The sequence below is a fragment of the Schistocerca cancellata genome, chromosome 2 (assembly GCF_023864275.1).
Source record: "Schistocerca cancellata isolate TAMUIC-IGC-003103 chromosome 2, iqSchCanc2.1, whole genome shotgun sequence".
Lineage (NCBI taxonomy): Eukaryota > Metazoa > Arthropoda > Insecta > Orthoptera > Acrididae > Schistocerca > Schistocerca cancellata.
In genome coordinates, this window is record NC_064627.1 from 496,092,036 (window position 1) to 496,106,560 (window position 14,525).

The following is a 14,525-nucleotide window of genomic DNA, read 5'->3' on the forward strand; positions in this document are numbered from 1 at the left end:
ATGAAAAAAGCTCTGAACGATGAAGACTAAATTTAGAAGATTCTGCAAACAATATAAAAGAAAGAAGAGAGACACAACAGATATTGTTATCTGAATAAACTCAAATAAATTTGAACTGTTGTGCTACAGACATTATGTTGTGTTGCAGACATTATACTACAAGCAATAGCACCTAGTTTGAATGACTGCAGTGAATGAATGAGCCTATGATAAATTTATATTTAATTATGTTTAATATATCTTTGAAAGGTAAGACATTTTACATTATTACATTCATGGCAGAAAGCATTACTTACATTATTTTGAAGGTCAGGGTTGCAGCCTGCTAAAAGCAACTCACGACAACTTTGATTATGCCCATTTTGACAACAGAGGTGGAGAGCAGCAAATCCACCACAGTTTTTTAGATGAAGATTGACTCCACGACATCGAGCCAGTGCTGCTACAGTACGGCTGTAGCCTTTCCAGCTAGCTTCATGTAAAGCTGTGTTGCCATGCTGAAAAAGCATAAAACATATCACTTTCCGTAGCTCTCTCAACAGGTATGGATACAACAAGAAGGGTGGAGGAGGAGGTCAACAGGCTCATGATCTCCCTCTTCCTCAAAGAAAATTTTAGTGAAAGTGTTTATATTTTTACATATATCTGTTTCCAGGTTTCTCATTTAACTTTTGGAGAATAAAGCAGCATGAAAAATAAATCTCAAAATGGCAAATAATTTTGGAGCATTACAAGCTCTTTTCAACACTGGATACATTTCAGTCACTTGTCTGTGTTGTCTAGCTCATGTAGATGGTCTTGTAGCCTGATTAGCTGCAGAAAACATTCCAACCAACTGAAGAAACCCATTCATAGGCTGATCGCACCTGTTTTGAACAATGAACGTAAGATGGTTTCTGTGGTGTCACCGCCAAACACCATACTTGCTAGGTGGTAGCCTTTAAATCGGCCGCGGTCCATTAGTATACGTCGGACCCGCGTGTCGCCACTATCAGTGATTGCAGACCGAGCACCGCCACACGGCAGGTCTAGAGAGACTTCCTAGCACTCGACCCCAGTTGTACAGCCGACTTTGCTAGCGATGGTTCACTGACAAATTACACTCTCATTTGCCGAGACGATAGTTAGCATAGCCTTCAGCTACGTCATTTGCTACGACCTAGCAAGGCGCCATTACCAGTTACTCTTGATGCTGTAAATCATGTACCGTCAAGAGCGATGTTCACCAATTATGGATTAAAGTTAAGTATTCTAGAAGCTACGTACTATTTTTGCTAGTCTCATTTCCCTGGCCTGTTCCAGACCTCACGCCAGCCTGCGTGAGCTTAAACACGTGCCTTTCGGCTTCCTTCATAGTGGATTGGCTGTCTTGCCAGTCCACAACAGTTTCTATGTCCATGGACTGATCCGATGATCTACATGAAGGAAAGACCTTTCACTAACAAGAAAACACAATGTGAAGATTGACTTTTTCCAAACAGAAGGTGAAAACAATTCAAGGAAGCAGTATTACCTATATTTAACAACCATATAGCTACACTCTGCAGACCTGTGTTCTTAGTCATTATACTGAATGAAACACTGGTAATGATGTGAGTGCACATTGATTTTATTTCATTTAAATTAAGACACTGTCTACATTGTGTGAGAATTTGTTACTATTATAGCTATTAAATCAGTTGCATGAGACAATTACTTTTCCGATAATCAGACAAACTTTTCTTTTTGTTTTTTTATGATGTATTTCTTGGAAGTAATGCTAAAGTGATCTACTAACAAGGGGACCTTCCCATCGAACCCCCCTCAGATTTAGTTATAAGTTGGGACAGTGGATAGGCCTTGAAAAACTGAACACAGATAAATCGAGGAAACAGGAAGAAGTTGTGTGGAACTATGAAAAAAAAATAAGCAAAATATACAAACTGAGTAGTCCATGCGCAAGATAGGCAACATCAAGGATAATGTGAGCTAAGGAGCACTGTGGTCCCGTGGTTAGCATGAGCAGCTGCGGAACGAGAGGTTCTTGGTTCAAGTCTTCCCTTGAGTGAAAATTTTAATTTTTTATTTTCAGACAATTGTTATCTGTCCGTCCGTCCATCCGATGCGAGGTAACTGCACCGTAGAATGGGGACGCTATACCTAAACAAACATCGAAACACACAACGTCAGTCGACTACAGTGCACGGAAGAGAGAGTATTCCTGCTAACGAGGGTCCCTGGCTGGCAGTTGACTGTTCGCTACTTTGGACGAGAGTGCATTAAATATGTGAGAAGTATTCCGTCAGCAATATGAATCCAGCAAATATACCTCGCGACTTCAATAACAAGGTTCCCATTGGAGAGGCACGTCCTTTCTACTAATCGCACGGTTTTGTGGTGCGGTCACAAAACACAGACACTAAACTTATTACAGTGAACAGAGACATCAATGAATGAACGGACAAATCATAAATTTGCAAAAATAAAGAAAGTAAACTTTTCACTCGAGGGAAGATTTGAACCAAGGACCTCTCGTTCCGCAGCTGCTCACGCTAACCACGGGACCACGGCGCTCCTTAGCTCACATTATCCTTGATGTTGCCTAACTTGCGCATGGACTACTCAGTTTGTATATTTTGCTTATTTTTTTCATAGTTCCACACAACTTCTTCCTGTTTCCTCGACTGATCTGTGTTCAGTTTTTCAAGGCCTATCCACTGTGCCAATTTATAACTAAATCTGAGGGGGGTGTGATGGGGAGGTTCCCTTGTAAGTGCTGATATAAATAAACTGAGACTGATATCAAGTTCTGTTTTGTGTGTGTGTGTGTGTGTGTGTGTGTGTGTGTGTGTGTGTGTGTGTGTGCGGTTTGAGGTTTTCGGGCACTAAACAGCGTGGTCATCAGCGCCCAAACGCATAGAAACAGGAACACATGCAGTGAAGGGACGAAGACGGACAGCGAACAAGGAAAATGGCTAAAAGACACAGGCCTGACGCAGTTCCAAATTCTCACATACAGAGGCAAAACAAGTGGAAAAGAAACGCACTAAAAAAGGAAAGGAAACACAAGGAAAAGAGAACAGAAATTGAAGTGAAACGAGTAGGTAATCGTGACTGGCAGACCTCTTACCTAAAACCTGGGTGAGCCAGTCACCCAGCAGCACATTAAAATCGTCTCCCTAAAATCCGAGGCAACAAATTGGACAGGACACAAAACCGTAAGACCTTAACCACAGTTGTTGCGTCGTCTTGCAAAATAGAGGGCAAACCCGGTGGCAAGGAAACCACCGCCCTCTGGTTAGAGAATAAAGGACAGTCAAGTAGAATGTGGTGGACAGTAATATGGACGCCACAAGCACTGCAGATTGGGGGGTCCTCCCGCCGGAGTGAAAAACCATGCGTTAAGGGACTGTGTCCGATTCGGAGGCGAGTGAGGAGAACCTCATCCCGCCTGCATGACTGGTAGGACGTACGCCATGGCCGTGTGGTGGCCTTGACCAAACGCAGCTTATTTTCACCGACTGCCAGCCACTCCTCTTCCCATTGACGCATAACACGAAAACGCAAAAGGAAGGTAACAGCATGGAGGGGGACAGCAAATTCAACAACGTGAGGGAGGGAACATGCATCTTTGGCAGCCACATCCGCCAGTTCGTTTCCCCTAATACCCACGTGCCCCGGCACCCAGCAGAAAGAAACCTCCTTCCGTGGGTGTGGGGGAGGGGGTGTGGAGGGGGGGGGGGGGAGGGGAATAATTCTCCTCTGAATTTGAACTAGTTACAAGTTTGGAGTGGATCATATAGGGACGCATCTGGTTCCGGAGCAAAAGTTCGAAATATGCCTTGCAAAGGTGGTAGGTGCTTTCTCAATTCTAGTTGCTACTTTTTTTCATCATTAGTCTACTGACTGAATTGATGTGGGCCACCATGAATTCCTCTGGTGCTACCCTCCTAATCTCAGAGTAGCACTTGTACCCTACACCTTCAATTATTTGTTTGATGTATACCAATCTGTATCTTCCCCTACAGTTTTAACCCTCTTTAGCTTCCTTTAGTATGATGCAAGTCGATCCCTGATGTCTTAACATATGTACTGTCATCCTATCTCTTTTTGAAGTCAGTGGCAGAGGCCCAAGGTGGATGGTCTCTTCAGTGGCAGGAATGAGTTGAAGCAGTGGGTTGTTGTCAAGATAATGACCAATAGTTGCTCATGGAAACATCATTCTTAGCCATAAATTTTATTGGAGAAAAAATTACACTGGTTGTCATGACGTTCTGTACTGGCAATGCTCCCATGGGCATGTGCTTAAGACAGCGAATGCTGCGGCTCTGATGTAACAGGCGGCCAGCGTCCTTTTAGGATGCCAGCAACTGGGTAGGAAAGTTGACATGCAGAGACCACGGCACCATGTGTGCCATGTGGACGCAGTTCTGAAGCTCCAAGCTGGACACACTGGAAGGTGCAGAAAACTGCTGTGGTTCTTGTAGAGGAAGATTGCCCTTAGCAATGGCATCGACTCTTGCAAGGTGGCCTACTGACTGGAAGACACTAAGCCAAAAACAGTTGACACAGTACCAGCAGTAGGCCTGTGATTGACGCATTTCAGATCTCTGGTGGCTGCTTGCAGGACAATGTCTCCCCATTGACTGACATAGACTTCCCCTCATAGATGTTGCTGCCATACTGCATCTGGCTAAAAATTATCGGAACTGATAAAGCTTCAGGGCCTACTTGTTTTGCCAAAGCACCATTTACAATGACGTAAGCAAAAGAAGCCTCTAGCTTGGATGTGTAGCAATAGGCCTGTTGAAACCATTGTCACCCTGTCTCTCTGTTGTATTGACATTATTGAGTTGCTGACCTGTGCCTCAGCCTCCCATGAGGATTCAACTAGTGGCATTGCTGCATCTTATGTAACTGTGTTTTGCCTGCTCACATGGTCTTTACCATAGCCATGGGAAGTTTGCTATTTTACACAGTAGCGTTGAAAAATAGTGGCGGCTCTAAACAGTGCTTTCCATACATTTCTCTCTTCACCGATTCTGCAGAGAACCTCCTCATTCCTTATCTTATCAGTCCACCTAACCTACATTGTTTCTCTGTAGCACCACATCTCAAATGCTTAGATTCTCTTCCTTTCCTTTTGCAACTGTACAATGTTGTGCACTCCAAACATACATTCTCAGAAACTTCTTCCTCGCATAAAGGTCTATGTTTTATACTAGTAGGCTTCTTTTGGCCAAGAATGCTCTTTTTACCTATGCCAGTCTTACTTCATCCCTCGTGGTTTTTTGCTTCCAAGGTAGCAGAATTCCTTAACACCATGTATTCTGGGTTCACCAATTTTGTTGTTAAGTCTGTCACTAATCTCACTTCTGCTAATCATCATCACCTTCACCTTTCTTTGGTTTATCCTCAGTCCATATTCTGCAATCATTAGACTGTCTGTTCCATTCAATAGGTCCTGTAGTACATCCTCACTTTCACTGATGACAGCACAGTCATCAAGAACTTTTGTCATTGACATTCTTTCATCCTCAATTTTAATCCCATTCTTGAACCTTTCTTGTCTTTTAGTCATTGCTTCTTTGACATACAGTAAAGTGCAAAAGACACCATCCCAATCTTATATTCTTTCTAACCCAAGCCCTTTGTTTTTGTTTTTCCATTTTCCTGATTATTGTACAAACAGTATACTAACTGTTTTTACTTATTGCTTACTCCTGTTTTACACAGAATGTCAAATGCCTTGCACCATTTTCATTGTCAAAATGCTTGATCTGTGTCAACAAATCCTATGAAGACATCTTAATTTTCATTAGTCCTAGCTTCCATTGCGAATCGCAATGTTAGAGCTGTCTGGTGCCTTTACATTTCCAAAAATGAAGCTGATTGTCATCTAACAGGTTCCTCAATTTACTTTCTTATACTTCTGCTTATTTTTGCCACTCACTTGCATCCAAGTTAAGCTGGATGTGTGAGGTTTCGTGCAATTTTTTCCCTTGCTACTTTGGGAATGTGTGGATAATATTTTTTGTAAAGTCTGATGTTATGTTTGCAGTCTCATAGATCCTACATACCAATTTCTATGGTCATTTGCTTGCCTCTTCACCACAATGATTTCGGAAGTTCCAAAGGAATGTTTGACTTAATTGATTGCAAAGCTCTGTTAAACCCTGACTCTAATATTGGATTACCTATTTCTTCCCTACTGACTTCCATTTCCTCTTCTACCACATCACTGACAAGTTCTCCTCCCCCTACAGGCCTTCAGTCTACTCTTTCAACCTATCTGCTCTCCTAATGCATTTAAGAGTGGAATTCCCATTGAACTCTTAATGTTGACACCCTTGTTTCTGATTTCACCAAAGGTTGTTTTAACTTTTCTATATGAGGAATCAATCCTTCGAACAATCATTATTTTTTTATTTCTTCCAATTTTTCACGCAGCCATTTTGTGTTGTCTTTGCTGCACTACCTGTTTATTTAATTCCTAACTGACCGATTCCTGTCTTTCCCTGAACATCGGCATTATTTTTCTTGTTCTTATGTTAGTCTATCCTACTTCTGTGATGGCCGTTTTTAGTCGTTTTCATTTCTCTTCATCTAAACTGCCTACTGTGGTATTTATTACTGCAGTATCTACATCCTTAGTGAACTTCAAATTTAACTCATGTTTCCTCAGTACTACAGTATCCCACATTTTCCACATCGATTCTTCTGGATGATTCTCTTAATCTTCAGTCTAATCTTCATCATTATTAAGTTATGATTTGACGTTATATCAGCTCCTGGGCATTGGCAGATACATATGGGGGCTGCACATGCCCCCCCCCCCCCCCTTGCGAGGCCACCCGCATTGCCATCTGTGCTGTCCCTGCCAGTCAGCTCGCATGCTATTTGTTCATTTATTTCATCAGTCGACTCTACTGAGTCGAGTGATTAAAAAGAGACTAATGGGAAAGATTCTTCAATACAAGCAAACGAAAATAAATGCCCTTAATAATCATGATTCTGTTATGGAAGTGTTGTTTGTTTGTCCTAGATCTAACTGTCCTACTTTGCACGTGCTGTACAAAATATTTGCTTGTCCACCTGCATCTATTGCTACAGTAGAAAAAATTTTCTCAACATTGCGGCATACAAAGACATGGCTGAGGTCGACAGTGGAGGAGGATCAACTTAATGGCTTAGCTCTGTTGAACACTCACCCTGACATTGATTGTCCTATTGACGATGTAATTAACCAATTTGCCAGGAAGAATAGGCACATAGAATTCATCATTTAAGGAAGAGAACCACAATTGTAACTTTCTTATATCTTAAGATGGCACTGTCTGGTATATGTGTAAAAACAGTTTAAATAAAACTTTCTTAAACTTTGCATGTAACTTGATTATTTTTTATTACAGTAAAAGTAAATGTAGCTCAAGACATCTTTAGTGCATCCTCCTTGAGATTATTCTGTATCTGCCACTGCCCCTGGGTACAGCTTGTAATGCAATATCTCATTTCTGAATCTCTGTCTAACTATGATGTAATCCAGCTGGAATCTTCCCATGTCTTCAGTATTTGCCAAATATATCCTCCCCCTTCCCTCTCGTGAGTTTTGAACATTGTGTTCACTGTTACTAGCTGAAACTTATTGCATAACTCAATCTTTCTCCTCTCTCAGTACTATTTCCAAGCCAATATTGTCCTGTAACATTGTTCTCTGTTCCTTCCCCTACTACCACATCCCTATTCCCCATGATTATTAGATTTTCATCTCCCTTTACAAATGTTGATTTTGATGAGTGAACTGTTCACACTAACTCACTCTCTGCCCTACCTTCCTTTTCAGAATCAATCCTAGTCCCATTTTCTACTGTTGTTATTACTCAATATTCATCTGTCCATAAATCCTTATCTCCTTTCTGTTTCACTTTACTGGTCCCTACGATATCTGGACTAAGTCTTTGGAGTCCCTTTTCATATTTTATAGCTTTTTACATTCCACACTCTGATTTGTAGAATGTTACCCTTCCATTGGTTATTCTAGTGGCTATCTAATGAAATGAGGATGTAGGTATTAGTGGACAATCAGAGAAAAAAGCTGTTTATCAAAAAAGGAATTGTTGTATAGTGGTCATAAGCTGACTACTTTATGCTTCCAACACAATGTCTTTGCCCTGCAGGTAGTTAACCACTGGCTCATAAGCACCTCTCTTCAGAAGACTATTTACAAATACCACAAGGGCATAGTGTGCTGTAGACCCAACACTGTATACAGTCTGTTACTCTGCTTGTTGTGTGGGGCACCAGTCATGTGCCCAACCAGTATGCGCATCAGGAAACTGATGGCGTTGCTGTTAGGGAAACAATTACTGCCGTCATATCATGTGGTTCTGAACACACTTGCCTAATGGATATTTAAGGTGAAGCACAGACTCCAGTAACAGCATTCAACTGCTCAAGCAGTTCCAGACTGGGAGCCGGCTACATTCATAACTCAGTAATCTGAACTCACTGAGGCCAGCCAGGATGCTGTGTGCTATACTGCACCATCTCTGCACTGCTTCACAGTACTCCACATGTCTTTATCCCCATTGATGCTGCTCAACAGCCACTTGGGATGAGAGTTTCCTTGGAACTGTTTCTGTTCTTCTCAAGTGATAACAAAAGATATTCAGTTGTTTTTAGAACTAAACTTATTTGTGAACTTGGGCCATGAATAAAGTGTTCTTAGTTTCAACTTGGGAATCATCACTCACTACAGCGTATCACCCAACACATGGGATGATGATGAGATAAAACTAGAATTTAACAATGGTACTTGTCGGAACATACAAGATACTAGCATCATTTGGTATTTTATATTTCCTTTAAGAGAAGAGTGAGTGAAAACATCCAAACAAGCCACATGTTTGTCAGTGTGACATATGGACATTAGGTGTAGTTTGGGAAAACAATATTTTGCAAGCTTGCTTAATCAAACAAGGCTCAAGTACAGTTTTTCACAGGTATGCTAAGCACTTATTGACCATTTTCATTTTGATAAGTTGAAATCTTCATAAGTTATGCAGTCTTTGGTTGTCTCATTCCTTATGTGGCAAGGATCCTATACATACAAACAGTCCCAATAAAGGCCCCAGATACAGTCTTGTATGCTAATTCCTTCATCGGCAGTGGATTAGCCAGTGACACTTCTCTTCTCCATTACTTGTTTCACATTTTTCTATCAGTAGTCATTTCAAGGAATGGTTATTGTTAATGTGAGTAGTTTTGAATGGAGTTCTAGTCAAGTAATACCTAAGCTGGCCATCTGTTTACAGTCAATGTGCTACACCTGTTTACATTTGGAGTCAACTGTCAATCATATCAGCAAGTGCTAGTTACTGAAAATCGAAATCGTTACTTTTCATTTTCCTGTAAATATTTAAGAAGTTCATTTTAAGAGTGCAGAATGAATAATTTTTGTTTCTACACTCTGGTCTTCGCAAACAAAACATATACTATTTATGTATTCAGACTGTCATTAAACAAAGCACAGATAGGCACTCTAATGCAAATCACAAAAATGCAGGAACTCAAGAAACCTCTTAAACAACTAATCAACATATCATTCTTAGAAGGGATTTTTCCAAATTGTTGAAAGTCAGAATTGATAAAATGAATACATAAAAAGGAAATGAAGAGAACCAGAAAACTATGGACCTGCACCTCTTCCACCAGCTATATCAAAAATATCTGAACAAGCTTATACACAGAGACTCACATTTCTGATGAAATTTTGATTAATACACAAGAACCAGCTTGGCTTCCAGAACAACAAATGCATCACAGATCTGGTAATAAAGGTTATTGAGAATGTCATTACCAGCTTGTACTCTAAATGTAAATGTGTAGGAGTATTTATGGGTCTGACAAAGGCATCTGCCTGTATAGATCACAAAACTTTAATAGACATTGGGAGTATATGGTATAAGAGAGACTGCAGGAAACTGGATACTATCATACCTGACAAATATGAGAGGACATACAGAGATCATAAAAATGAGAAGAGAGGATATAAGATCTCAAGTGGGAACAGTACTTCTCTGTGCCACATGGATCAATTCTTGGCCCACTGCTTTTCATTTTATACACAAATCACATCCCAGACATCACTAATCATGGCAGAATAGTTACTTATGCAGATGACTTAACTCTAATGTTCATGGATAAAAACACAGAAAATGCAAAAATAAAAGCCAACTCTGAAATAATTAACGCTATTCAAATATTTACTGAATTAATCTGCATAAAAACATTATAAAAACACACTGCCTAAATTTCAAACTAAGAAACCATCACAGTGAGAACACCAACAATTGCATAGATGAAAGCACAGCAGAAAACTCCAAGTGCACTAAATTCCTTGGAATAATAATCAATGAAAATGTAAACTGGAATAAACAAATTGAATATATGTGGATGGTAAAATGGGTTCAAACCTACATGTACTGCACAAACTCAACTACCTAAAAGACACAAATAATATGAAAATGATATACTATGCACTTTTCTATCCAACAGTAAGTTGTGGCATATTTTGTAGAGAGGCACCTCCAATACAAACATTAATAGAATATTCAAACTATAAAAAAGAGCAATAAGAATTATAGCCAATCTTAAATGGAGAGAATCCTGCAGTTCAGCATTTAAAGTTCATAAGATCCTAACACTTCCCAACAAATACGTATATGAGCTCCAGTGTGGACAAAATTCAAATATGCTTCTGATACTGAAGATAAGTAGAGACAGCATAACCATGACACAAGAAACAAGGCCTCTTCTGTGAACACCTATACAACACTGTGAAATACAAAATAACACCATCATATGCAGGACCAAAAGCCCTAGAAGAACTACCTTCAAACTTGAGAGAGATAAACAGTAAAAATATTTGAAAAAAAATCTCTCAAAACTTATTGATATGAAACTGTTGTTATAGTATTAATGATTTTAAGACAAAGTGCAATAGAACTACTGTATCAAAAAGAAATGTCAGTTACACATACAGGTACAATCAGCATAAATGATGTAAAGAAAAGCAGTAATTTACCACGAATAGGCTACAATATTATTGTAAAAAAAATCATAATTTGCTAAATACTTAGTAAATAATGCATATTTATCAGTACATGTAATATAGGCCTAGTTGTACATGATGTATGCAATGTTTCTGGTCTATGGAGCCAATAAACAAATAAAAATTTTGTAGGAAAATTGATCAGAAAACTTATGGAAGGAGTCCCTTTTAAAGATTTAATGCCTAACTATCTGAAATCTACTATACCACATTATCCTGATGATTGACATTGGCACCATGCTTGAGTAACTGTTTCACCACTTCCACATGACCATCAGCAGCAGCTCGCTGGAGGGCACTACAGCCCAACTGAAATGACACAATATACTCTCTGACAAATTGTGTGATGTGTGTCAGTTTTAACATAATTTTAAATAAAATTTGAAAAATAATTCAGATAATAATAAATTTAAGAGAAATAAATGGTTTACAATTTATGATAGTTGTGATAACAAATAACTGTTTACTGGATGGGAAACATAATCATTAATATGCAAGCAAGTAAATTATTTGCAACAAAAGATCTCTGTATTTATAGACATTTAGAAAAAATACATGCTGCTGACAACTAAAGTGCCTCTCTCATAACATTTCATTTTCCCATTGAAATTGACTTCTGGTGTTAATGTTCCAATAGGTGGTTAATAACTGTGCTTGTCTACAGTAGCAAATATCTTCTGTGTATTACCTGATTTCACCAAGGAAAACTTAATTTCAAATTGTGTTAATTATGATCTAACACCCCAATTGCTTAACACAGCATTTTCTTGGGAAGAAGTCTCCTTCTGTAAGCTCTTTGTACCAATAGTAGTACATACTGTGATATATATACAGGGTGTTACAAAAAGGTACGGCCAAACTTTCAGGAAACATTCCTCACACACAAAGAAATAAAATATGTTATGTGGACATGTGTCCAGAAACGCTTATTTTCCATGTTAGAGCTCATTTTATTACTTCTCTTCAAATCACATTAATCATGGAATGGAAACACACAGCAACAGAACGTACCAGCGTGGCTTCAAACACTTTGTTACAGGAAATGTTCAAAATGTCCTCCGTTAGCGAGGATACATGCATCCACCCTCCGTCGCATGGAATCCCTGATGCGCTGATGAAGCTTTGGAGAACGGCGTATTGTATCACAGCCGTCCACAATACGAGCATGAAGAGTCTCTACATTTGGTACCGGTGTTGCGTAGACAAGAGCTTTCTAATGCCCTCATAAATGAAAGTCAAGAGGGTTGAGGTCAGGAGAGCGTAGAGGCCATGGAATTGGGTCACCGAATCTGTTGTTGAGAAGCATACGAACTCTTCGACTGAAATGTGCAGGAGCTCCATCGTGCATGAACCACATGTTGTGTCGTACTTGTAAAGGCACATGTTCTAGCAACACAGGTAGAGTATCCCGTATGAAATCATGGCGGTGAATCTAGGAAGTACAGTACATACTGACAAAACTAAAATGAGCTCTAACATGGAAATTAAGCGTTTCCAGACACATGTCCACATAACATATTTTCTTTATTTGTGTGTGAGGAATGTTTCCTGAAAGTTTGGCCGTACCTTTTTGTAACACCCTGTATACATGCAATGAGTGCATATTGCTTATAGGAATGATGATTGTTTAATATGGATATTCTAATCTGTTTCACCTGTGTATGGGAGATATCTTGGTCAGTTCTATAGATAGCAGTATTTGACAGGCAGTAAAGAAACCAGCCACCGTAATATCTGTGAGATGAGAAGTGGACGATAACAGTATATAAATCATGAATTAACTTTGCCGCAATTAGCACTTTATTTTTATGAGGTTATAATGTAACATATTGTTGTAAATGGGTTGAAGTGTTCAATTTGGCCAAATTAAAAGTTGGTGGTTGTCTATCATCTGACATCTGGAGAAAGCATGGATCCAGCATGAGTCACAGTTCTGTAGCATTTTTGCAGTAATGTAAGACAAACAATAACACTTTCTCTATCCTGAGTTTGATTGGGTAGCATCTGAGCTGAGTAATTTGAGTAGTTTAATTTTGAGGTGAGATTCAAGTAGACAGATTGGGTCTGAAGTGAAAAAGTTGAATTTTGTTTGGTTGGTACTATGCTCGTCTGCATCAGTGAATATCTTCAGTGCATCACCTCACCCTTTCTCAGGAAAAACTTAATTTCAAATTGCATTGATTATGATGTAATGCCTTACTAGTATGGCATTTTCTTGGTAGAAAGTCCCATATTGCAAGTTTCAATTAGAAATAATTTATATTATATTATTTTATAGGACATCTAAGAGGCAAAGGCAATAGATAGAAGCTGGAAAGTATTTTTAAGTTTATCAGAATTCTACACATCAACTGTAAGTGAATGTATTAATAAATGTGTTTTTTGTTTAAAGCAGAAAAATGAATTTTTAATAACTAGACAGCAACACTGAACATTTTATCACTGTATTCTGAAGCAATATGGGCTTATAGTAATATTCTGGGATCATTCTGATAGTTTGATTTGAAATAAAAGAAAAATCTTTTAAGTACAAATCTAATAGGATACAGTATTAAAGAAGTGCATTCAATTTGCCCACTATAAACTGGTTAGGTCGAAAAAGAAACAAAAGTGTGGAAAGATAAGCTTGAATAGCCAAGTCAGTGTTTTATGTACAAAAAGTGTTTATCAATGATATGGATGATAAAGATTCATAAAAATGTAATCTCTGCTAAAGAATCTTTCAAAATGGATGAAAGGCAGAAGGCAGATTTCTGGAAAACATTTGAGACAGAGTTCCACTGCAGACTGTTAACGAAGGTCTGAGCGTATAGATTAGGTACCAAGATATGTGAATGGATCAAAGATGTCTTGTGTAATAGAGTCTGTTATGGAGTCCTAGATGGGAGTGGTAATTGGAGGCAAGGATACTGCCATGAGTGCCTCAGGGAAGTGTGATAGGTCCACTCTTATTTTCTACATACATAAATTATCTGTTGGACATGGTTGCAGCAATCTGCAGCTGTTTGCTGATGACACTGTGCTGTATGGGAAGGTATTGTCATTTAGTAACTGTAGGAGTATAGAAGATAACTTAAAACAAATTTCTAGGTGTTATGATGAAAGCTGACTTGCTCTACATGTAGAAAAATGTAAGTTAATTCGGGGGCAGGAAAAACAATCACATAATGTTCAAATACAGCATTAGTCATGTGCAGCTTGGCACAGTAACATCAGTTAAATATCTAGGCATAACACTGCAAAGTGATGCAAAATGGAAGCACCTAAGGACAGTAGTAGGACAGGTGACTGGTCAATTTCAGTTTGTTGGGAGAAGTTTAGGAAGATGTAGCTCATGTATAAAGGTGACTGTGTGTAAAACACTAGCATGATGCATTATTGAGAACAGCTCAAGGGATCTCCATCAGGTCAGATCATAGGAAGACACTGAAGC

General features: G+C 39.0%; 1 protein-coding gene across 1 annotated transcript in view; it reads right to left on the minus strand.

Annotated features, from left to right (window-relative positions):
* LOC126162033 (ankyrin repeat domain-containing protein 6) overlaps positions 1–14,525 on the minus strand; it is a 688,216-nt gene that overhangs the window by 56,894 nt on the left and 616,797 nt on the right. The window contains exons 5-6 of the mRNA XM_049918259.1: positions 11,300–11,401; positions 297–497 (exon numbers count right to left, since the gene is read on the minus strand). Of these exons, the coding sequence (XP_049774216.1) occupies positions 297–497; positions 11,300–11,401 (303 nt within the window). The remainder of the gene's footprint in view (positions 1–296; positions 498–11,299; positions 11,402–14,525) is intronic.